Source organism: Typopeltis vanoorti, chromosome 15 (assembly GCF_054136105.1).
Source record: "Typopeltis vanoorti isolate ZY-2024b chromosome 15, IOZ_Tvanoo_1.0, whole genome shotgun sequence".
In the NCBI taxonomy this organism is placed as follows: Eukaryota; Metazoa; Arthropoda; class Arachnida; order Uropygi; family Thelyphonidae; genus Typopeltis; species Typopeltis vanoorti.
This window is the reverse complement of record NC_143563.1, coordinates 25,372,025-25,397,888: the sequence shown is the minus strand read 5'-3', so window position 1 is coordinate 25,397,888 and position 25,864 is coordinate 25,372,025. Positions and strand designations below refer to the sequence as shown.

General features: G+C 37.1%; 1 protein-coding gene across 1 annotated transcript in view; it reads left to right on the top strand.

Annotated features, from left to right (window-relative positions):
- LOC150098518 (FGGY carbohydrate kinase domain-containing protein) overlaps positions 1-24,555 on the top strand; it is a 204,169-nt gene extending 179,614 nt beyond the window's left edge. The window contains exon 15 of the mRNA XM_090405821.1: positions 24,428-24,555. Within this exon, the coding sequence (XP_090261947.1) occupies positions 24,428-24,506 (79 nt within the window). The 3' untranslated portion in view covers positions 24,507-24,555. The remainder of the gene's footprint in view (positions 1-24,427) is intronic.
- The last annotated feature ends 1,309 nt before the right edge of the window (positions 24,556-25,864 follow it).

Below are 25,864 nucleotides of genomic sequence, written 5' to 3'. Positions count from 1 at the left end.
TACATTTGAATGCTAAATTAGATTAGTCAAACTTATTAAGTCAGTGAAGTCTTGCAGATTTTTAACACGAAATTTTCTGATTTGTGTAAAATGTTAGTTTTTCTTGTGACTTTGGTTGTTTAGATAGCTGCCTTGTGCTTCTTATAAGAACACAAGGAGTGCTGCACTTAAATTTTCACGATTTGTTCCAGTAGCTGATTTTTTGCTGTTCACCCTAGTTCCCTGGCGAAAACTGTGGGGGCCTTATTTAACTGGTCAACACCTCAGCCAGCATTAACGTAATGTTGTACCATCATTTTACATTGTGGTTTAAGCCAATAAGAATACAATTTGGTCTGCTAAATCCCAAACCGCCAGCCCATCCTCATTCGTTCGTTATCCAGGTAGATACCTAACAGGGTGCACTACGATACGGTGAGGATTGGACATTAGGTCAGAAGCTCTTGGTTGGTTTTCTGCATTCCTTTAAAGGCTACACAGCTTTGACCCTTAAGCAGTCCCCTGAATTAGAAAAGTTAAATCTTTTAAATAAAACCATATAAATTAAAGATTCCAGTAATTATTGGTTTAATCCTTTATTCAAGTATACAAAAATGGTTTGTGCATGAGGTATCTTCACTACTGGGCTACTTGTATATAGCAGCTAATGACTTCACATCAGTTGCTTTCGTTAGTATACCATAATGCGGAGCATACGTCCTTTAGGATGTTTTTAATGCTATGCACTATGAGAAGGGCCACTACCCAGACTGGTTTCAACCTTTATTGTGATCTCATCAGTGGGAGCCAGAACCAGACCCAGAAGAGATATCAAGTTTGAAGTAATGCAAAAGCCATATATCATGGGATACTAAGACAGTTGATGTAAGGTCATTATGCTTTATATGCAAGTAGCCCAGTTGTGAAGATACTTCATGTGCAAACCTTGTTTGCTTACACTTGGATAACAGATTAAACTTAATTTCTTGGCATCTTTCATTTATAGTCTAACCAAATGAAAAAACTTTCAACATCTATCGCTGAACTGAGTATTTTAATAATAAGGTGATATACCTTTTCACTACTTGTATATGGGAAATATATGACTTGGGAATAGAAAGATGCTGCTTGCTTGCAGGTTTTTGCCTGTCCTTGAGTGGAGCCACTGCTTGAACTTCCTGTTCTGGAGTCATTCAGGTTGGGAGTGACAAATTTGGTGGTGATCCCTTTGGGTCGCTCAGTGAGATAGGCTCTGTTCGGTGGCACAGTGAGCCTGTCACTGAGTAGAATCACTGTTGAGTAATGAGTTAAACAGTCTTTTTGGATTGATGGTAATCTAAGCCCAGTCGTAAAGATGCTTCACAAACAAACAAACTCGGATTGCTTACATTTGGATAAAGAATTAAACCAAATATGTAATTTTTTCGCATCTTTAATTTATACTTTAATCAAGTGAAAAAAATTTCAATAAATAATACCATCTTTCAACAAGATAGGGCACTCTGCCATTATGCTTGGCATGTGCAGCTATTTCTGAGACAGATAAGTGGTGGAGGGCTTCTTTCTTCACCAACTTGGTCTGCTGCTCTGACAGGATTTGACTTTTTTTTTTTTTTCTGTGGGGTTACATCAAAACTTATGCATCAAAATCTCATTCTTTGGATGATCTTAGGGTTAGGATTGCAGATGCAATTCGTTCATTTACTGAACAGCAGCTAATGAATATTTTCACAGAGTTCGAAAATTGCCTTGAATAATATATCACACATGATGACGGCTATGTCGAACTTTAAGAATAAACCTGCACTGTTTAAAAAATAATTCAATAATTAAACTTTTGAATGGTGCTCAATGTAAGTTTGTAACATTTATATGTCTTGAGTTATTAAAATTGAAAACTGCACATGGATTTTTGGGACACATTTTGTCCTGACAGATAATGGATTAATTTGGAGAAAAAGTTTTGATAGGAAGTTAATAAATTATGTAACTTTTCATGTAGTACTATCATAATATTCTGTTACACTCCCTGAAGATATATACCAGGAAGTTGATGATAATGATAGCCATGTTCTCTCAATTATGCAACGTTAAACTTTCATACTCCTCTAGAATGAGGTTTACCCATGTCACCTTTATAATCTCTAATTCCTTTTACAGTATTCTTTTCTCCATTTCTAAGCATTATTTCAATAATCTACGAAAGTTCTGCCACCTTCATGATATTTAATTTCTGTACTGTTACCAGTCTTCCTATGACTTTTATTTTGCTTCTGAGTCTTGAAGGTTTGTTTTAGTTTGAAACTCTCACTTTTTCCTCCAGTGATATTTGTATTTTCTACTTCAAGTAGCAAATACAAATATCACTTGAATGTTTATTTTTGAAATTTATTTTTGTTTTCAAAACTCTTTTTTTTTCTCCAGTGATATTTGCATATTTGAGCCAACCAATCATCTCTAAAAGCTATATGACTGATTCTTTTTAAAAACTTTGTGCATCTTTTTCTTTTTAATGTGATGTTCATTTTTATCTTGCTCAAAACTAAATAATAATCACCTCCTATTTCAAATCATCTGCCTGCTCTTGTGTACTGAACTAGTAATGACTAGTCCATGTCTTGAACAGAATTTCACTGGAATCTTGAATTTATCATCAGTTTTTGCACTTTTTCTCTAAATTTACCTGATTTATGGTATTCATTTCTTACCCCCTTTGTTTTTTATCTCATCTAAAAGCAGTTTTAACTTTTTCTCTATGCCAGCTACCCTCTATAATGACATGAAAAATTCTTTCATTTCTTTATGCAAACCTTCTGTGGCACCATAGACATAAATAGCTCTCATTGTTGAATTTCCTATTTTGAATTTTACTCACATTACTCTACTTGAAATTGCCTGTCATTCATGAAGTTTATCTTTGTGCTTAGTAGTGAATACGTAGTTAGTACTTCTTTTCTTGATTACTGTTGCCCCAATCACCTGTTTTAGTTTTCTTCATCTCTGTTACACCAAATATGTCTACATGGTATTTTCTAATTCTTCTCTAGTTTCTCTGCTTTTCTATTGATAGTTATCATCATTTCAGCTGAGGTTGAGTTTGTTCCAGTAACTGGACTCTACAATGTTTATTCTGGTTCCATGATGGAAACAGTAGGCACATAACATCTGCTTTTGTGCATTGCTCTCCCCAATTTTGCATAATCTGCAAACAGCTGCATATCACTAGCTAAATCCATATACAAATTGAACAACAATGGTCCCAAAACTGATCCCTGTGGTACATCACTAGTGACCTTCCTTTTTCAGGACACTTCACCTCTATATGAAACACTTATAAATTGATCACTGAATACCTCAACAATGTCTTCTGCAGCAATTACTTTTCTGCCATTTTCATCCAGTAACATCATCTTACCATGATCATTCTTCCTTCTATTTGCTACATATCTAAAAACTCTCTAGAGTTTTTCTTTGTCTGATTTGCCAATTTCTGCTCATACGGCACATTTGTTTTCCTAACTGAGTTACTCTCCTGGGCTTGTTTTTTATACTCTTCATGTAACTGATTATTACCATTATTCATCTTGCATTGCCTCCAAAGTACCTTCTTTTTTCTAGATTTCATGCTTAAGTTCCTCATTTATCCATTTGTCAGTGCCCAAGCAGCATTTATTTTCTTACCACTCAACTCCTCATTCCATGCTTTAGCTCCAAGCTGTCTACTAAGCTGGTCATAATCACCAGCCTTATAATTCCACACATATCCTTTCCTCACAAAAATCTGCATATGGCTAGCCACAACCCAGATGATCATTCTCACCAACTGGAAGAAAATGCGAAACCCCACTCACAATTACATCCTCTGATGAAAAGATCAGATCTAAAACTCTTGATTATCGCATGCCCTCCTTTATGTATGCTGCCTGAGATAGTGATCCCCAAGAACTTGAGAAATTCATTTTCCTTATTCTCACATGCTATCTCTTCATTCCAATCTATACCTCCATATTTAAAATCACCCACAATACTTACTCTTCCTTTGTTCACTAATCCAAGTTGTTTATATATTTCTTCATCACCACCCTCCACATTTCCAGACCTATAGCAACATCCAACTAATTATGTCTTCCTGCCAACCTCCACATTACACCACACTGCTTCATAACCATTGCACTATTTTCCTCTTTCATTTTCTATTTTGTGTGGACATAATTCCCCTGCTATCATCAGCAGCACTCCCCCTCCCTCCTTGTCCTTTCTATCCCCACAAAAAATACTGTATCCTTCCATTTCTATTCCTGTTAGAATATCATCTTCATTCAACCATGATTTTGGGACAAATAAACTCAATCAGTGAAGCATTTCATCTCCCTTATTTCTGATCCTTCTGGAATTTGTAAACAAACACAGTAAATCATTTTTAAATCTATAACTAGTCCTATCTAAGCCATTTGTTAGTTGTTATTTCCCCACCCACATTGCATTGTACTCCATCTTCATACACACATTCATTGCCACTTTCAACATCCACTGTCCCTATGTCATGTCTCCCTGTCCACCCAGGCTCCCACCATTTCCCTGTTCCTCTTGCATTCTTTCTTCATCTCTCACACTACTGCTGTTTCCACTGCTTAGCACTTCTGTCTCTTCAATACCACTCTCCTGATTTTTAACTTCATCTCTTGTACACATCACACACAGACACACGCTGTACTTCCATACAGCAACACTTTCTCCAGTGCACTCACTCACTCTGAAGCCATTCAAATGCAACCCATCATGCCTGTATAATTTTATTCTTCACTCAAATACATGTCATATGTCCACAAACAGTATCCCTTCTCTTCACACAGTTCAACTAGCATACCATTCATGATTTTGGCTCTATGTCACAACTCATTATTGTCATACCTCGGCATCACACTGACAACCTTTTCTACTACACTGTTATCTTTCACTCTTCTCAATGACCTCCTAATATTTGTCCCCACATGCTCCTTATGTCCACTAGGATTATTTGTTGCCACAATCACCACTAACTCTCTTCTTGTTTTCTTCCTCATGCCCAATGCCTGATTTATCCTACTCATTCTCCCTACTGGATAGTTACAGATTATATACATATATCCAGCGGTGAGCTATAAGGGGCTCGCATGAGCCCTTTGTTAAATTTTTCCCAAATTTGCAAGTCCCTTGTTTTTGTTTAATAATCTTGTAGAACTAGAAAATACCACCGCAGAATGTATATATACTACTATAATTGCTACTTTAAATTGATATGGATTTTCTGATAACTATTTAAAAAATCATCTCATGGCATTTTGTTCTGAGAGCTAGTGCAATGTTAGGAAACAAATCAGGTGTTGCAATCAAACTTCTATAACAATTTCCCAACATTGTGATTTGGCAGCGTTCATCGTTTACAATTAGCATTAGATGATTCGATGAAAAACATTAAAGAAATAAATCATTTTGAAATATTTATGGATAAATTATATGCTTTTTATCATCAATCACCAAAAATCAACGAGAATTAAATACGATTGCAAAAGACCTTGGTATCAAAATTTCAAAGATCGGCCGTGTGTTTGGACCAGATGGGCAGCTTGCTGTTTATGACCAGCTCTTGCTTTGTGGAGAAATTACTCAGCTTTATGCAAGCATTTGCATCGAACGATAAATATAAGGGCTTTTTAAACAGACTTCTCAATGTGGAATTTTTAAAAGATCTAGCATTAATGATTGATATCCTACAGGAATTATCATATCTGTCAGAAGCTCTACAAAGTCACATAAGTATTATAAGGGCTAAGTTAGGCTTTTTTTTTCCTCGACGATGCTAGCCCTTTGTTAAAATTTCCATAGCTCACCACTGCATATATCTATATATATAATGTGTGTGTGTGTGTGTGTGTAATCTCTTTATTTACAAACACAAACATAGATATTCATTTTTAGAAAGAATGAATGAAATGAAGGATAAGTTAGTTTGACTACTGCATGTGTTTTAATAGGTATCATTAATAATTCCTCCCTATTGAAATTTCATAATTTACTCCAAGTTTATGAAAATATCTATGTAGCAAAACAGCTTCACAGTTTTGCTACATATACTGTGAAACTAGGTTTTGTGTGGTATAAAAATAGGAAAGAATGAATTGATCAATTATCAGCTAAGAATACTAAATAATCAGTATTTATTTATCTTTAATTCTGGTTAGACATCTTGATCCCATCACTTTGTTTGGATGGAAATTCAGTACATGCATTAAGGTAGTGTGTGTGGGGAGGATGAATTGGTGAATAATGCTTGAAAGAAAACAGTTTTACATATGTAAGAGAAATTAGAATTTATTAAAATCTCATATATCTCACTCACTGAAAGATTAGCATCATTTAGGGAGAGAACAAAAGAACTGGTTACAACATTCAAAATATTAACACATGAATGAGTTAAGAAAATATTCATGAAGAATCTATGCTGATTACTACCCAAAACTTGTAGACAGGCATGCGGTCTGTTTGACTAAGATTAGGGTGATGTTTCAAGGAATATCAATAAAATTTAAATCTACTATAGTGTAATCTTTGGCTGATTCCAGTGAACTCTGTCTAGTGTCGGTGATTTTAGAAACCTTATTTAGACTTGGTATTTTTCGATTCTGATCTTAGGATGGCTTGTCTGCTCAAAATTAAAAAGTCAACATGAACAGGATAATTGATAAGCACCAGGTAAGTGGTAATAGAGGCAATTTATCTTTAGTAGATGGTAGGAAAGAAGATGACTTCCATACCTTGAAGCAGCTTCTGAACAGACAGCAAGGTTCTCTGTAAATGCAATCTGTATACATGTCACGGTACTGGTTTCTCAGTACCATCCTACTCCTGACAGAAACCCAGATTACAACTAAATCTCCTGCTGTCCACATCCACTGCCCAAACTCTACACTTCAAGATTCTTTTCACCACTAGAGTGGCACCTGTGTGTTTGTGAAATCCGACATAGCCTGCCAGAGAATGGCTAATTTACAATCCCCCGTTTTTGACATTCTCTGGCTAAAGATTTCCTTACCCACATTTAGTAACATTCATTTGTTGCACATATCGGTCTTCAAATGCAGATGACCATCCTGACTTCTTCATATTCCTTTCTGTGAAACTCAACCATCAACAATCCAACTATTCAGGTCATCTTCCTGTGCAACCTCAATGCCACAATTCTAACTGGCTCCCCTATTCCAACATCACTGACCAAGCTGGATGAGAAACAGAAGTCTTTGCCATAAGTAACGATCTAATACAAATCATACACCTACCTACTCGAATTTCTGATAATCCACTTCCCTCTCCAAATACTCTGGATCTCTTTCTAACCTGTTCTCCTTCTAGATACACCACTCCTCTTGGCAACCCAGATCACAATCTTGTACAAGTCTTGTCTCATAGAACGCTACACCTACTTGCATCCTCTGGCACTACAAAGGAACCAACTGGGATGACCTCCAGAATTTCTTCTCCTCCTTTCATTAGTCTGACTATTGTTTCCACTCGTCTGACCGTAACACCTGCTATGAATGAGTTACAGAAATTATTCTCACTGGCATGAAGACCTTCATCCCCAATTCATTGCATAATTCTCGTTTGCTTTCCAAGCCCTGGTTCAACCAAAATTGTACCAAAGCAGTCAAAGAAAGAAAAATACAGCTTACTGCAAGTGGCTCGCTTCGAGAACTCCAGCTTCATATACTCTGCCTACACCAAAGCGCATAATATATGGAAATCGGTCATCTGCAGATCCAAATCTGATTTCATAAAGTGCAACAGCAAAGAACTTGCCTCCTCTCCAAATGGAAGCTATACCTTCTAGTCCCTTGCTAAAGCTGTTGGATACAAGTTCTGCTCTCCTGCACTTCCACCCCTCTCTCATCTTGACATCTTGATGGCACCACTGTTACCTCACCCAAAGGTAAAGCTGACCTCCTGCCATCATTCTTTTCCTCCAACTCCTGTATTCATGACTAAGGGAACTCACCTCCTACCATACTGGAATCCCAGCACTGTATGCTTCCTTTAGTTTTTCGACAAAAGGAAATTACTAAAAAACTTAGATATTGTTTTCTAGAAAACAACAGGACTAGAAGACTAAAAAGTCTTCTAGTCCTGATGGCATCTGTCCTATTGTGATCCAGAATTAACACTCGTCCTGCATTGTCTCTGCAATCTGCTATACATATCTGATACTTATCCCAATGCATGGAATCAATCTCATATCCATCCTATTCCAAAAAAAGGGTGATAGAAGCCAATCTACCGACCAATTGTCATCACCTCAGTCCTCTCCAAAATAATGGAGAAAGTCATCATTGAAACCAACTCCTCCACTACTCAAAGGCCCACAAATTAATTGGCGACCACCAGTACAGATCCCATCATTCAAGATCTACAGCTGACATTGTAGGCTACATCTACCACCACTGGACATGTGCCATGGAAAGGTTCTGAGAAACTTGTGCTCGCCCTTGACCTTTCCAAAGCCTTTGATTGTGTGTGTGTGTGTGTGTGTGTGTGTGTGTGTGTGTGTGTGTGTGTGTGTGTGTGTGTGTGGCATTGTGGCCTGCTCAACAAATTGCCATCCTTTGCCCCCCCCCCCCCTGCCATCCTCTAATTGTTTAGCCAGTTTTCTTTCTAACTTGTTCTCTGAAAGTCATAGTAGATGGCTCCCTTTCTTCGAGCTTCACCATCCATGCCAGAGTGCTTCAAAGCTCAGTCCTATCACCTACTCTCTTTCTCTTGTTCATAAATGACCATGCAGTACTCTGACATCCCAGGCTACAAAATCATCTACAACCCCTAAACATTGTTTTTCATACTATCCTTCACTGGGGTGAGGACAACTTTCTCATGTTCAATGCCACCAAAACACAGTCTTGTCTTGTTTTTTTCTCCTGCAAAAGAGATCTCAGTTCATACCCTTACCCTCAGTAACACACAAATCACCAGACAAGATTGGGTCTCTCGCTGCTTCAACTAACGTTTACCTCCAGTCTCTCCTGGCATAAGCATATCACATCAATAGCATCCAAGAAACTCGGCAATCTCTTTTGTTCAAAAGGATGTTTTACACTCAACTAGCTCCTTACTATATGCAAATCCCAAATCCGCCCACACATAGAATACTGCTCACATATTTTGGGTGGTGCACCTAAAACTTCTTTTATATCTTGATAGCATCCAGAAGCTATCTTTAGACTCATAGATGATCCCTTTCTTAGAGATCCACTTCAACCTCTATCACAGGTGCAGTGTTTTAGCACTGTGTCTATTCTACAGTATTTCCATGACTGCTCCAGTGAATTGCCAACTATCATCCTTCACATTCATTTGCACCTGCTAATAACAGCAGTTTCTCAGCTTCCCTTTACTGTGCAACTGCAAATTCACCGAACCTGCTTCTCCTCTTCCTCTTTTATTCTGACAGTCTCCTTCAGTCTGTTTTCTCTGGACTGGTCTTCCTCATGAATATATTCTTAAACAATTACAACTTGCAGCTTTTCAAAAAAAAAATAAATAAATAAAATAACAGCAGCTTCTCAGCTTCCCTTTACTGTGCAACTGCAAATTCACCGAACCTGCTTCTTCTCTTCCTCTTTTATTCTGACAGTCTCCTTCAGTCTGTTTTCTCTGGACTGGTCTTCCTCATGAATATATTCTTAAACAATTACAACTTGCAGCTTTTCAAAAAAAAAAATAAATAAATAAAATAACAGCAGCTTCTCAGCTTCCCTTTACTGTGCAACTGCAAATTCACCGAACCTGCTTCTCCTCTTCCTCTTTTATTCTGACATTCTCCTTCAGTCTGTTTTCTCTGGACTGGTCTTCCTCATGAATATATTCTTAAACAATTACAACTTGCAGCTTTTCAAAAAAAAAAAAAAAAAAAAAATCAATAAACTTCTATCTCAGCCCTCATCTGCACCCTATGCACACAGCACCGATGTGTGTATAGGTCTCTTCACCTCTCGTGTATGGAATCAATCTATGAGGGTGGTCTGAAAGGTTCTCAGCCTCTACCATAAATGGCAACACTATTAGCAAAGGATTTTTTTCTAAGTTGGTACATCTGTTCTAAGCATCCATGTGAAATTGCAAGTCATTCTATCAAGTAGTTTGTTTTATACAGCTGTTTGAAGCAAAAGTTTTACAATTCTTTGTAAAAGAAGGTTTAACACCAAAAGAAATTCATTCAAAGTTCATAAAAGTTTATGGGCACTCTTCTCCTTCGTTTTCAACAATTAAGAAATGGGCTGCTGACTTTAAATGTGGCCACGTGAAAAACGTCCATAAAAGTGTAACAACACCAGAAATCATTGATCAAGTGCATGATATGGTATTGGATAACCGGCAAGTCAAAGTGCGTCAAATTGCTGAGGCTATAGGCATTTCAAAAGAACGTGTTGGATATATTTGGCATGAAGAATTGCATACGAAAAAGCTTTGCACAAGATGGGTGCCACGCTTGCTCACAGCAGATCAAAAACACACTCGTGCATTTTAACAACAATAAAGCTGATACATCCATTAAGTTACTTAAATATAAAGAGCCAAGAACTTATATAGCAGAGTATATAAGTTCTTTTCGCTATACCCTTTAGTATTAATTTGGTCTAGCTACTCACTGATGAAGCCTCAATAAAGGCTGAAACCGGTCTGGGTAGTGACCTCCCACCATAATGTAATAACAGCATACATTTCCTAAAAAATGTGTTTTTACATTATGGAAAATACCAAGAATAGTGATCAGAACTTTACCCACCTTTGCTGCGAGTTGCCTGCGTTTGTACTACGACTACTTGCATTAGCTCACGCTACTAATCACCGATACTTTTATAATTTATTATACTATATTTGGCATGAAACTCTCTGATACCAATCTTTGAGTTTCTTATTCGGTTTTAAAACAATGTGGGATTTAATATCCCCTTATTTTTAAATAAAACTGATTTTGTGTATCGATTTATTGCTATGGATGAGACTTGGAATCACCATTACACACCAGAATCCAAACAGCAGTCAAAACAGTGGACAGAATCCGCTTGTTCAGCACCAAAGAAGGCGAAGTCGGTTCCATCAGCTGGAAAAGTCATGGCATCTGTGTTGTGGTATGCGAAAGGCATTTTGTTTATTAATTATCTTGAAAAGTGTAAAACAATAATTGGGGAATATTATTCTGATCTTTTAGCCAGACTAGATGAAAAAATTCATGAGAAAAGACCCAGTTTGCAGCAGAAAAAATCATCTTTCATCAGAACAATGCACCTGCCCACAAAAGTGTTTTGGCAATGTGAAAATTAAGGGATCTGCACTATGAATTGTTGGAACATCCACCCTATTTCCCAGATTTGGCTCCTCTTGACTTCTATCTCTTCCCAAAACTAAAACTCTTCCTTGCTGGTCAGTGTTTTTCTTTGAATTAAGAGGTGATTGCAACTGTAGAAGGGTGTTTTGCAGATCTTACTGAGAAACACTACAGGGACATGATAATGGCACTGGAGCACTGCTGGAATGGAATAAATGTATTAGTCTTAAGGGAGATTATGTTGAAAAAGGAAAATAATTTTGAAATTATAAAATCGTTTTTTCATTGTTAGGCCGAGAACTTTTCAGACCACCCTCATATTAAAAAAAAAAAAAAAAAAAAAACTTATTTCCTACCATCTACCAATTATAAATTACCTCCACTGTCCTTATCTGTATGTTTATGAGGTATTCTGTCATTGCAACTCTGCTATTTTGGGAAGACTGGCCATTCTGCTATGATCAGATCGAAGAACACCAAGATTGTACAAGATTTCTAAAATCAAAGGGTTCAGCGGAGCCTTGCTTCTCTAATTAAATTTAAATCTACTACACTAGACATGGAGTTTGTTGGGATCAGACAACGATGTCATACTGTAGTAGATTTAAATTTGATTGTCTATTCCTAGAAACATGTGAAACACTACATCATTGCCCCAATCTTAATTGAACAGACTTACATGCCTATCTGCAAATTTTGGAAAGTAATCGCCAGAAATTCTTTGTAAATTATTTTTATTTATATTATTTTATTACTTTTTTTATTAATTTTTTTTTAAATTTTAAATTACACAACTATAATAACTTTAATAGAGGTTTCTCCTGTTCATTCATCTGTGATGGAGACATGGAAGTATATTCATGCTGTGTGACTCATTCTTGTGTTAATATTTTGAAATGCTGTAATAACCAATTCTTTTGCTCACCCCTTCAATAATGCTTGTGTTAAACAATTGTTTCAGGTATTATGTCTACCACACATATTTCTATAAAACATCTGGTAATGCCTTTGATGTTGTTTTAGGCTATTTCAAGCATTATTATAAACAAGTGGAAAAAGCTGGTTAAGGACTTTAAAAAGTCAGTTAGTCTGAAATCAGGAATGGAAATAGGGAATGAATATTCTGTAGGGAAGAGGATGGCTTTGATAAACAGAAGTGAGAGTTCTTCCGAATTTTATAAGGCAGCAACTGATTTGGATATGGGAAAATGATGCTAATGGACTTTGCTAGAGCATTTTCCAGAATTCTGAATGAAAGATTATTTTATCAAGTAGATCAATTCTGTGGATGGGATAGAGGTGAGTGAAAATTGTCAGCACATTACAGAATAGAGAGAGAGAGAAAAAACAAAACGCCATCCTTGAAAGTTTGTAGGTGTGCAAGAACTACATTTTTCTCATATCAAGAATGGACTGGACTGCCACTCAAATTATGAGTACATTAAATTATAGATGTCAAGATATTATATTCTTTGTTTAATTCTTTATTCAAGTGTAAGCAAACAAAGTTTGTGCTGGAAGTATCTTCACGACTGGGCTACTTGTACATCGAGGCTCATGACTTCACATCAGTTGCCTTTCCCATAATGTAAAGCACGTGTCCTTTTGAGTGTGCATAATACTATCCATTGTACCCTTTGGGATGCATTATAGGAGGGCCACTACTCAGACTGACCTTTATTGAGGCCTCATCAGTGGAAGCCAGAACCAAGGTTGGAAGGACGTGTGTTTTGCATTCAGGGATACTAAGACAATTGATGTGGAGTTATTAGACTCTATATACAAGTAACTTAGTTGTAAAAATACTTCAAATGCAGACTTTGTTTGCTTACACTTGGATAAAGGATTAAACCAAGAATATTTGTTGGAAGTTTTTCCACTTGGTTATACTATAAATTAAAGATACCAAGAAATGTGCACAAATTCACATGGAGAGAAAAGGCAAGGAATAAGAAAAGTCTCATTGACTATGTTATTGTTGATAGTGATGTTTTCTCCCTGGTGCAGAACACCAGAGCGTACAGAGGATTTGAAATTGGAAGTCATCATTATTTAGTCTTGAGCAGGATAAAATTGAATTTCATATTGAAAAGAATAACATGTAAGAAAGTTTTAAAGCGAATAAAAGTCGAGCAGCTCTCAGATATGAACTGTAGACCAAAATATACAAATATTATTCAAGAAAAAATGAAAGAGTTTCAGAACAGGAATCAAACCTTGGATATTCAGAGGCATGCTCTGAAGAAAACATTGATTCTGCCAGAGAGGCATGTGGTGAGGTTGTCTGCAAGCATAGAAAAATTAGAACTCCACGATGGACACAGGAAGTTAAAGGGGCAGTGAAGGAAAAGAAGAATGCATATCAAAAGTTCCTGTCAAATAAGTCAGCTTGTGCTCTTAGAGAATACAGAGACAAATGCAAGAATGCTAAACACTGTGTAAAACTAGTTAAACAAAAGTCATGGGAGGACTTTGGCAAGAATATAGAAAATAAATATCAAGAAGGTGGCAAAATATTCTGGAGGTTGTTGAAGAAGCTTAGGAATGGAGGAAAGAGTGATGTAAAAGGAGTTGGAGATGATAAAGGTGACATGAAAATGGGAGAAAAAGATATCCTTGAAGTATGGAGTAATTACTTTGAAAAACTGCTAAATCAAACAAGCAGTGATGACAGCACAGTGATAAAAAAACACTGACCAGGCATGCAGTCAGGGATACATATCCATACTTGAAGTAGAAAAAGCCATCAAAGGCTTGAAATGTTGAAAGGCAGAAGGAGTAGATGATATGCGACCAGAAATGCTAAAGTATGTTGGTATAAGAGTCTTACAGGGGCTGCATTGCGTAGTTCAGAAAGCCTGGACAGAGGGACGAATTCCCGATGATTGGGGTAGAGCTCTCATAGTACCCATATATAAAAAGGGAAATAAAACCGAATGTGATAATTACAGAGGTATTTCCCTACTGAGTGTTCCTGGCAAGATCTATGCAAGTATACTTGAGAAGAATTGTGGAAGAAAAGCTTGGTGAAGAACAAGCTGGATTCAGGCCAAATAGAGGCTGTCAGGATCAGATCTTCACTTTACGACAAATAGTTGAGAAAGCATGGGAATATAACAAAGATCTGTATTTAAGTTTTGTTGATTTGGACAAGGCATATGACAAGGTGCCAAGAGAGGAGCTATTCAACATGCTACAGTTATATGGTGTCAATGGGGCATTATATCAAGCAATACTTTGTCTTTATTTGAGTTGTAAGTCAGCAGTTAGAATTGAAGGAAGTACAGGAAGATGGTTTAATGTTAAATCTGGTGTGAGACAAGGATGTACATTATCCCCTCTGTTATTCATTATCTATATGGATCACATTATGAAGGAAAGTGGTATTAAACATGATATCAAAATTGGAGATGTTAATGTCAGTTCTTTGCTTTATGCGGATGATGTTATACTTCTAAATAAATCTGCTACAAGTCTGCAAGATTCCTTGACTAAATTGAATAACTGTTGTAATAGATATGGTATGATGGTCAGCAATAAAAAGACAAAGACAATGAAAATAGGCAGAATCATTGAAAATGTCAACTGTGTTGTGAATGGAAAACCTGTGGGACAAGTAAAACATTTCAGCTACTTAGGCACGATTTTTACTGAAGACGGTAAATTAAATATAGAAATAGACAAGAGAATCAGCAAAGCTGGTATGGTGGGAAGTCAATTGAATAAATTAATATGGAATAAGAGAGAAATTAGTCGGAACACTAAATTAGCTGTATACAAGACAGTGTTCAAACCAGTTTTAACTTATGGATCTGAGAGCTGGGTCAGAAGTAAAACACTTTACCAAAGACTAGAGACTGCAGATATGAGAGTCCTGAGAAAGATTATAGGTGTGAACAGATGGCATCAATGGCAATATCGAGGATATTAGGAAAGAACTTGACATTGTCAGCATCCAGGAATGGGTTAGCAGAGCTAATCTCAGGTGGTATTGTCACTTAAATATTCAGAACGGGCGAAGAAAGATTAGTAAAACGAGTGTTCTCTGCCAGGTTGGCAGCAAAACGACTCAGAGGAAGACCAAGATATAGGTGGATTGATACGGTACAAAGTGCCTTAGACGATAGAAATATAAGATCTAATAATTTGAGTCTTGACAAGTAACAGACTGATTTGGAGGAAAATTGTAGATAGGAAGTTAGTAATGATGTAATTTTTTTCATGTGGTACTATCATATTCTGTACACCCCTTGAAGGTACATGGCAGGAATTTGATGATGATGAGAAATTATATGCTTGGTATCTTTAATGAGAGAGAGAGAGAAAAAAAAAAAACACGTCATCCTTGGACATTTGTAGGTGTGCAAGAACTACATTTTTCTCTTATGAATGGACTGGACTGCCACTTAAAATATGAGTACATTAAATTATAGATGTCAATCCTTTATCCAAGTTAACATTTGGATAAAGAATTAAACCAAGAATATTTGTTGGAAGTTTTTCCACTTGGTTATTCTATAAATTAAAGATACCAAGAAATTATATGCTTGGTTTAATCCTTTATCCAAGTGTAAGCAAGTTTGTGCCTGAATTATTTTCAGGACTATGGCAACTCGTATACAGAAGCTAATGACTTCACATCACTTGCCTTAGTATTCCATAATGCAAAGCATATATCCTTACAGGTATGTATAATGCTATGCTTTATGAGAAGGATCACTACCCAGACTATTTCGACCTTTATTTAGGTCTCATCAGTGGGAGGCAGAACCAGCGGTGATAGTAAGCTTGAAGTAATAATTTCTTATATGAGTAGCCAAAAGGTGTCACACCTTATTATTAAAATACTCTGGATTAGAGATAGATGTTGGAAGTTTTTCCAACTTGGTTATGCTATAAATTAAGATACCAAGAAATTATATACTTGGTTTAATCCTTTATCCAAGTGGAATCAAACAAAGTTTGCACCTGAAATATTTTCAGGACTGGGACAACTCATATATATTCTTTCGATTACATAAATGATTTGTGGATGTTTAGCGCAGATGGAAGAAGGGTGTGTGTGTGAAGTGTGACCTGAACGAGGAACTGATGAATGCAAATATGAAATTTAGTAGCGAGATTGTCGTGGGGAAAACGAGTGCACATTTGAAAGAGAAGGATGGTGAGAAAGAGAGGAGAAAAAATGTTAAAAAATCAGTAAAAAAGAAAAAGAGCGATTTGAAAACTGTAATGGATGTTAAAACAGACGAAAGTGAGGTGAGAGTGGCGGAAGGAAACTAGAAATGGCGTGATGCAGAAATCGAAAGAATTAATGATGGCGAAAGTTGGACTGAAAGTAAACAAAGAAAGGTGAGTGAAAGTGAGAAGAATGATAGCAAAAGTTGGATGCATGTTAGACCGAAAGTACGGAAACAAAGAAAGATCAATGAGAGTGAAAGTGAGAAGAATGATAGCAAAAGTTGGATGTATGTTGAACCGAAAGTACGGAAACAAAGAAGGATGAATGAGAGTGAAAGTGAGAAGAGGGGGTCGAGAGTTAGAAAGATTGAATGATAGAGAGAATGTGTTGTGAGATTCGGAAGTTGAATTGAATTGGATGAAATGATGTGGAATGAAATTAAAAGACTTCAGGTCAAAACTATTAAAATAAATCATGATGGCATGAAAGAATTAACGAAAGATAAGCAAGTGGTGTTGTATGGCGACTCCATTATTAAAGGTGTGCTAGAGGATAGAATGCACAAGGTATGTTTTCCAGGCAGCAAAAATGAGTAGAGTGATTGAGGCATTGGATATGAGGCCGGAGCGAGCAAAAGAGTTAATAGTATTAATTGGTACAGATAATTTGCGTGTCAGAATGGATATCAGGAGGCTGCTTGGAAGGATAAAAGAGAATAGTGTGACAGGAAGGGTAGTCATTGTGTTGCCTAGGTAGGTGAAATGAGGTGGAGAGCAAGGATTATTATTACGGGCAACTCCAGGGAGTCATTAGACTCATCGAGGGAGGCCCCAAATCATATTCATCACAACTATTCCACATTCATACAATATCTTTCATACCTCGCCTTAAACTCATTCACTGTCACAGCATCCACCACAGACTCAGGGAGCGCATTCCACTCATTCACCACTCTAAAAGTAAAGAACCCAGCTCTAACACCCTTACTAACCACACTTTTGCCCAGCTTCCATGGATGTCCCCTAGTCCTTCCACAACCAGCCCTGTTCTCAAAAATATCTTCTGAATTAATTTTATAGAAGCCCTTCAGTAATTTGAATGTCTCAATCATATCTTCCCTCTTCTGCCTATCAACTAATTTTTGCAACCCACAAATCCTCAACCTGTTCTCATAAGGTTCATTCCACAGACCTGCTATCATCTTGGTCACTCGCCTCTGGATCCTCTCCACCTCCTCCCCATCAAGAAGAAACCTAGATGACCAAATCTGGGCACAGTAGTTGAGATGGGGTCTTATCAAGGCTCGATACAGAAGAACAATAATCTGCTTGTCTCTGCTTGTCAACGTATTCTTCAGCAACCAAGTGATTTGATGAGCTGATTTGGCCACTTTTGCGATGTGCCCCCTAAACTACAACTCCTTATCCACCAGCACTCCTAAATCTTGTGCATCAATTTCCTGGAGTACAGTTCCACAAATGTTGAAAACTGCTGCTAATCTTTTCACCCCAAAATGTATAACCTTACATTTTGCCACATTAAATTGACATCCATTCTCCTTAGCCCAGACTTCCAATATATCCAAATCATCTTGCAAAATTTTGACGTCATCTGCATTCACTATTGCCCTACCCAACTTTGCATCATCTGCAAACAAATGAACTGTTCCTCTCAGATCCTTTCCTATATCATTAATGAACAAATTAAACAGCAGTGGTCCAAGAACAGATTCTTGTGGCACACCACTAGTCACAGGCCATCTTGTGGACTCTACTCCTGAATAAACCACTCTCTGATATCTCTCCGTCAACCACCCTCCTATCCATCTCACCAACCCTATATCCATCCCCATATGCTGCAATTTACTGATTAGAATTCCATGTGGTATTCTGTCAAAGGCCTTAGCAAGGTCCTGTAGAATCACTGCAATACCCTTATCCAGTTCAGCCATCACTGTGTTATAATACGTGAGCAAGTTACTGAGGCATGACCTACCCTTCACAAAACCATGCTGTCCCTGATACAGTATCCCATTTTCTTCTATCCAATCTTGTATTTTCCTCTTGACTATTTTCTCCAAGACCTTGATAATGATTTCTGGTAATTTTCAACAGCAGCCTTGGAACCACCTTTATGCAGCGGAACTATTTTCCCCTCTTTCCACTCCCTTGGGACTGACCCAGACCCAAGGCTCAAATTAAACAAAATGGTCAAGGGCACTGACAATTCTTTAGTCGCTTCATGTACGACACGAGCTGGTATACCATCCAATCCCACAGATGTATTGACATTGAGGTTCTGTAATAGACTAGTTACCTCTACTTCATTCATCACAATTCCAGTATAAGCTGTTGGTTCTTCCATTCCTGCAATGTCACCACCTGGATGATATACTCTTGCAAAGTGCTCGCTCAGTAATTCCACTATATCGACTGATTAGGTTACCTCCCTACCATCAGCATTTTTTAAGATTATTCTACCATGAACATTTTTCCTTTTACTTGCAACATATTGAAAAAACTGTTTGGGATTCTCTTTAGCCTGCATGGCCAATTTTCTTTCGTAACCCACTTTTGCTTTTCTTACCACCCTTATCATCATCCTGGCCTGAGCTTTGTACTGTTCCTGCGCCTGCTGGTCACCTTTCTCCTTAAATTCCCTCCACAACTGTTTCTTTTTTTGCAGCTCAAGCTTAATAGTGTTATTTATTTAACCCCTACTTGATTTATTATTCGGACTCTTGGTATACAGTCAACCACTGCCTCCTGCAAGCACTTCTTAACCACCTCTCATGCACTATCAACATCCAGCCCTTGCAGTTTTCATGCCATGGCACTGAGCCAAGCACACACCTAAGCCTGTCATACTTACCAGCCCGGTAATTCCACATGTACCCTGTCTTAATTGTAAATTCCACTCCTTTAGCCACCTCCCAAGTCATGACCTTATGGTCACTCTCCCCAATTGGTGGCAACATGGCCATGTTCGTTACAGTCACACTCTCAGTTGCAATTACTAGGTCAAGCACTCTCTGCCCCCTGGTATTTTCCACTACATGCTGCCGCAGATAGTTGTCCCTTAATAACCGCATAAAATCCAATTCCTTCCTCCCGTGTGCCCTCTCCTCTTTCCAGTCAATGTTACCATAATTGAAATCATCCATAATAATTATCCTCCTTCCACTCATTTCTTCTATTTGCTTATGCATACTATCTTCACCATCTATTCCATCACCTGGTCTATAGCAGCGCCCAAGTGTATATTTTGTTCTACTAGATTCTATCTCACGCCAAACAGCCTCAAATGTGCTCTTTTCTCTATCCTGCAGTTTAACTTCTATACTCCTTGGCTGCAACTCATCAGCTATCATCAATAACACTCCTCCCTGTCACTCCTGAACACGCTATACCCATCACATTCAATCCCACTAGTTTTATCATCTTCTGTAGCCATGTTTCACTAATACCAACAACCTGTGGCCTGGAAGTGCCAACTAAGGCCAAAAACTCTTCCTTCTTGTTCCTAATACTCCTGGAATTAGTGTACATGGATTGCAGAAGCCCGTTTGTCCCATCCCTACTTTGATGCCTTATACTAACTATCCCATTCTGATTTGTTGTCCTTCATACTCGTTCAGGCATATTATGCTCATTTATACACTCAACTGCCTCCCTAAAGTCTGCATATCTACTCCCCCCCCCTCCTTAATAAATCTAGTTTCCCTGAGTCTGTACATCCACATCCTTCATCAACACTTTTTTCAAGCCTCCATACACCAACTCCATTCAAATGTAACCCATCCATCTTATATAAGTCCTTTCGCCCATCGAACTCATTACACACCACTCTCCATGCATAACCCACGCATAAAGTTATTGGCAATTATGGCCCTCCTTCTGAACACTTCACTGTCATACCATGGCAAAATACTCACCATCCTAACTCTCTCACTCTTCTCTTTTGCTACCTCAAGTAATTCCCTCACATCCTCTATCATTTCCATTTTGTCTTCTTTCAAATCATTTGTTCCTGCCACAATTATAATCTCTTTCACCCTCTGTTTTTGCACTCGAATGAATTCGCTGACGTCCTTTATGTTCGCACCCGGCTGGAACGACTTCATCAAACTCTCAACTATCACACCTCTTAATAGCGAATCCCCATACAGTACTCGCTCCTTCATTTTATTGACGTTTACGAACATTCTATTATTTGTTGTCACAGACTTTCGCCGGTTGTTAGTCGGTACGTTCAGCACACATTTTTCCATATGCTCCAGTTGCCTTTTCGCTCTGTGTATGGCTCCGTTCAAACGTGCAATTTCACTACTCGCATTTATCTCACCATTTTCATTATCAATCAAATCATCCATTCGTTTTGTATTTCTACCGTCAATTACACTTTCAACGACGCTCTCACACCTATCTGGCACTACCACGCAATTCTCTATCACACCGCCATTTTCTACATTCTGACTATCGTTAACGATATCCCTCTCGCCACCCGAAACACGCTTGAGATCCTCATTCTCCTTACACTTTCTGCACATATTAATTCCACTATCACCCTCTAACCAGCTTCCCACCGCTCTTCGCAAAGCATACATCTCACAGACAGCACATTGAATAAATTCGTTTACATCAAAACTCTTAAATTATGAATGATATGCTGGCTGAAATGTGTGAGGAGATGGGAGTACAGTTTGTTAATGTGTGGAATGAGTTTGAGGGACAAAGTGAGCTATATGGGAGCGATGGACTGCATTTGAGTGGCTTGGAGAGACTCCTGCTGGAAGGTAGAGAAGTGAATAGAGAGAATGAATCAGATCGAGAGGGGAGTGATGTGGAAGAACAGGAGAGATTGAAGAAGTGGATATGAATGGGGAAGTGAGTGGTATGAGTATAGAAAATGAGAGAATGGGTGTGCAAGAGGAGCAGGGAAACGGGAAGGCTCAGGGTGGACAGGGGTACACAGCGTGAGAAAGGTGGATGCTCCAAGAGGAGGTGAGATTTAATAGCAGAAATCGAAAGAATGAATGATGGCGAAAGTTGGACTGAAAGTACAGAAACAAAGAAAGGTGAGTGAAAGTGAGAAGAATGATAGCAAAAGTTGGATGCATGAGGAATGAGGAGTTAGCTGGAAAAGAGATCACTGCAGCTTGGGTGATTTTCAAAAACTATCTAGTAGATGCAATGTCTTAATGTATTCCAAGGGTGAGAAGGTTAAATAATGTAGGTGTGAAATGGATGAATAAAGATTAAGCATGCGATACAGAAAAAAAGGGCATTGTGGAGGCAGCATGAGAGAAGTGGAAATAACCACTTTCATGAGGTCTACAAAGACCAGGCAAGGAGGGTGACTTGGTTGGTGAGAGTAGCTAAAGAGAGGTATGAACAGCAGTTAGCTAATGAAACCAAAAAGAATCCTAGGGAGTTCTTTCGATATGTAGCCAGCAAAAGAAAGAATGATTATGGAAGGATGACATTGATTGGAGAAAATGGTATAAAGACAGCTGTTGCAGAATGTGTGGTGGAGATACTTAATGAGCAGTTCATAAAGATCTTTCAATCTTGTGAATGTGACTTCATGGAGAGATTGAGAGCAGTTGATGATGGGGAGGAGAGACTGGCTGTAAGTGAGCAAGAGGTGTTTGGGGAGTCGAATAAACTAGATGTAAATAAGGCTGTGGGACTTGATAATATCACCGCATATTCTGAAGGAATGTGCCAGGGAGTTGACACCTGCCTTGACATATTTTTTTAATACGAGTCTTGCACTTGGTCAAGTTCCTAAGGAGTGGAAGGAGAGCAAGATTGTGCCACTTCATAAAGGAGGTGATCGAACTCAAGCATCAAACTATAGGCCTATCTGTGTGTCAGATGTTGTGGTTAAGTTATTGGAGAAGCTTGTGAGAACTAGGATGCAGAGTTAGGTTGACAACAATGGTATTATCTTTGATGGACAGCATGGATTTGCTAAAGGGAGGTCATGTTTTAGTAATCTACTTACTTATTACAATAAAGTGACTGCTTCCTTGGACAGAGGAGAAAGATACACAGTAATATACTTGGATTTCTCAAAGTTTTGATAGAGTACCTCATGATAAGTTGAGAGTCAAACTAGAGCAGATGGGGTTGGATATTAGATTAGTGCATTAGATTGGAGACTGGCTATCTGATAGGTATCAACAAGTTGTATGGGGGTGCGATATCCAGGAAAAGGAAAGTCACTAGTGGAGTGCCCCAGAGGTCTGTTTTAGGGCCATTACTGTTTAACTTGTATATTAATGATATTGGCAAAGATTTGGATGGAGATATTCAGTTGTTTGCAGATGATGCAAACTTGGGACAAACCATAAAGAGTAGTGAAGATGTTGTGGCCTTACAAGAAGATTTGAATAAATTGAGTGATTGGGCACAGAAATGGGGATGTGAGTTCAATGTTGCAAAATGTAAGGTTTTAAAATTTGGAAAACAAAGATGGGATGCAGCATTTATGCTTGGTGAGAATATATTGTTGGAGGTAGAGGAAATAAGAGATCTGGGGTGATAGTGGATAAAGATCTAAAATTTAGGGGACACATCGCCAAAATTGTGAAAACAACACAGAGGCTTCTGGGAATGATGCAGAGGACACTGACATGTGGAAGTAGGGAGATTCTTGTTCCGTTGTATAATGCTTTGATTAGGCCACACATGGACTATTGTGCCCAGATTTGGTCACCAAGTTTTCAGAAGGGTGAAGAGGAAAGATTGAGAAGATGTAATTTGCAGAGTCTCTGGTGGACAGGAGGAAGAGGAGAGATATGATAGAGACCTACAAGTTGGTAAGGGGTTGTTATAGGATCAATGGTGGAGAAGTTGTACAGAGATCAGGGGAGAACCAGAGGTCATCCCTGGAAAGAGGGTGTGAGTAAGAGGCAGGTTTTTTTTGTGTAGAGTTGTGAATGATTGGAATGCCTTGCCTGAGAGTGTGGTGTCTGCAAGGAGTTTGAGTGTGTTTAAGACATGGTATGATATGTGTGTGTGATAAAAGGACCTCCCAGATGAGTCTTTGACTCCATGTGGTCTTGAGATAATAATAATAATAGAAGCTGATGACTTCACATCTCTTACCTTAGTATCCCAATTATGCAAAGCACACTGGCGAGACCTCAATAAAGGTCAAAATGGTCTGGGTAATGACATTCTCATAATGCATAGCCCTATACATACCTTATAATGTATGTATAAGGATATGTGTTTTGCCTTATGGGATACTAAGGCAAGTGATGTGAAGTCATCAGCTTCTGTATACGAGTTGCCCCAATTAAATAAAGGATTATTTATCTTTTGATAAATTACACCAAGTATATAATTTATTGGTATCTTCTTATGAAACAAGAATAGAATTTCTTGGCATCTTTATTTTATAGTATCCATCCATCAGCTCACTGGGCATCATCAGATGCCATATGGTCACTAACCTACATTCCTTGGTGATGTTCCACACAGTCCTCAAACATCCATGAAATTAATGAAATTGTCATATGCCTATCTGGAGATGTATAAGCAAGTGAAAAAAAAACATTCAACATGTGAGCAAATTTAAGGAAAGGAATGATGAGTGGTGCATTGATTTATTGTGCCTTCTGGGATGAGTCTGTGACTCTCAAGAGGTGCCCATACATTAGGGATAACAACTCTCACCTATTTGTTTCATAAGTAAATATTTGAATAGCAAATTTTACTCTTTTTTTGTTATAATTTTTTCTTAAAAAAGTTTTATACTAATAAAGAGACCAGTTAACTAAGTTTTTAATTCCTTCCGAACATTTAATAAACTCACTAATCTAATAAACTAATAAATCTAATAAATTCTAATAAATCTAATTTAATAAACTCACTAATCTAAGTTGCATAATTTTTCAGTTATCATGATGCTAAATATCAGGTGTTCAAGGAGTTGCTGAATTATCAAATGAGAATTAAAAGAATTATGAAGAAATGAAGAAATAATTGTAAAGTTATTTAATATTTTTACTACATGTGCATTTGTATTTATATCCATATACCATTTATGAGTTAAGGCATACTTGTTTGTCTGAAGCGATATATGTTTTGATATAGAATGTGTAAAATATGATGTATAAAATATATTATTATTTTTATTACTGTTACCAAGTTTATACTCACATTGATCCAGTTATTGCTGAAGTTACTGTATTTTGAAAGATTCAGATTCAGCACTATGAGTAATCTTATTTTTGGAGATTGTTATTTGCTTCAATTATACGATCAGTAAATATGGTTATGCTGCTTTTGCAGCTTGAAAGAAGAATAAAAAAATCATATTGTTGTTGTTCTATGATGGGTTGCTTATTTCATTTCCTTTTTTTTTTTTTTATATTCATCCCTATTGAGTAAATATATGTTTTAAATTAAATGTTTCACAAATGTGCATTCTTATGAAAATGACTTCTTTAATGTCAACTCCTTGGATATTGAGGAATCAAAGTGAATATTTCTGTATCAAAAAGCTTGTTACAATTTTAAATATGCAGTAATATCTTCTTAGTCAGTAGAGAAGTCCATCCTCTTTTGGAAAGGGATTCTTAAGAAATACCAAAAAATAAAAATAAAACAAAATATATATATTTTTATTTTATGTTATTATATTCTTATACTACTATACTTTTATAAGTATAGATTGTATTTTATATATTGTCATTTATGTTATAAACTAATTGTTATTTTCTATAATAAGATTTTTTTAAATATGACAAAAGTAATTTCTTGGTGAAAATTTTCATTTGGATATTAAATAACTCTCATTATAGCAACTGCCATTACTAAAATCCCATAGCCAGAGCTCCCACAGTTATATGAGTTTAAAGATGGATATAAGAGACTTTTTTCTAAACTAAGCTTAATTTGGTCCATTCATGTTTCTTATAGTGAATTACTGCTATTAATTTGATGGTTAAGAGAAGAATATTTGCATTTTAAATAACATTCAACAATTATTCTTTGAATGTAATAAGATTTTGCAAACTAGAGATCATCTAGTCAGAAAGAAGGCATTGAAATTTAGATCAAGTTTCTATGATTGAAATTGTTCAGTCCATTACATCTGGTATGTGGTTCATATCAGAAGAAAACCAGAAATGAAACTTATTTTTCTTTAATTTTTTTACTGTAAAATCTTTTCTAAGTATTCCTCTAAAATTTTATTTTCAAGGCCTTTACATCATCTGTTAACCTTCACATTGTGCCATATTATTGTTATTATGAAAAGCGATTTTTTATTGAAATAAAGTTGTGTAATTGGCTTTCTGCTCTCAAACCATTGCTAGTTTAGTCAGTACA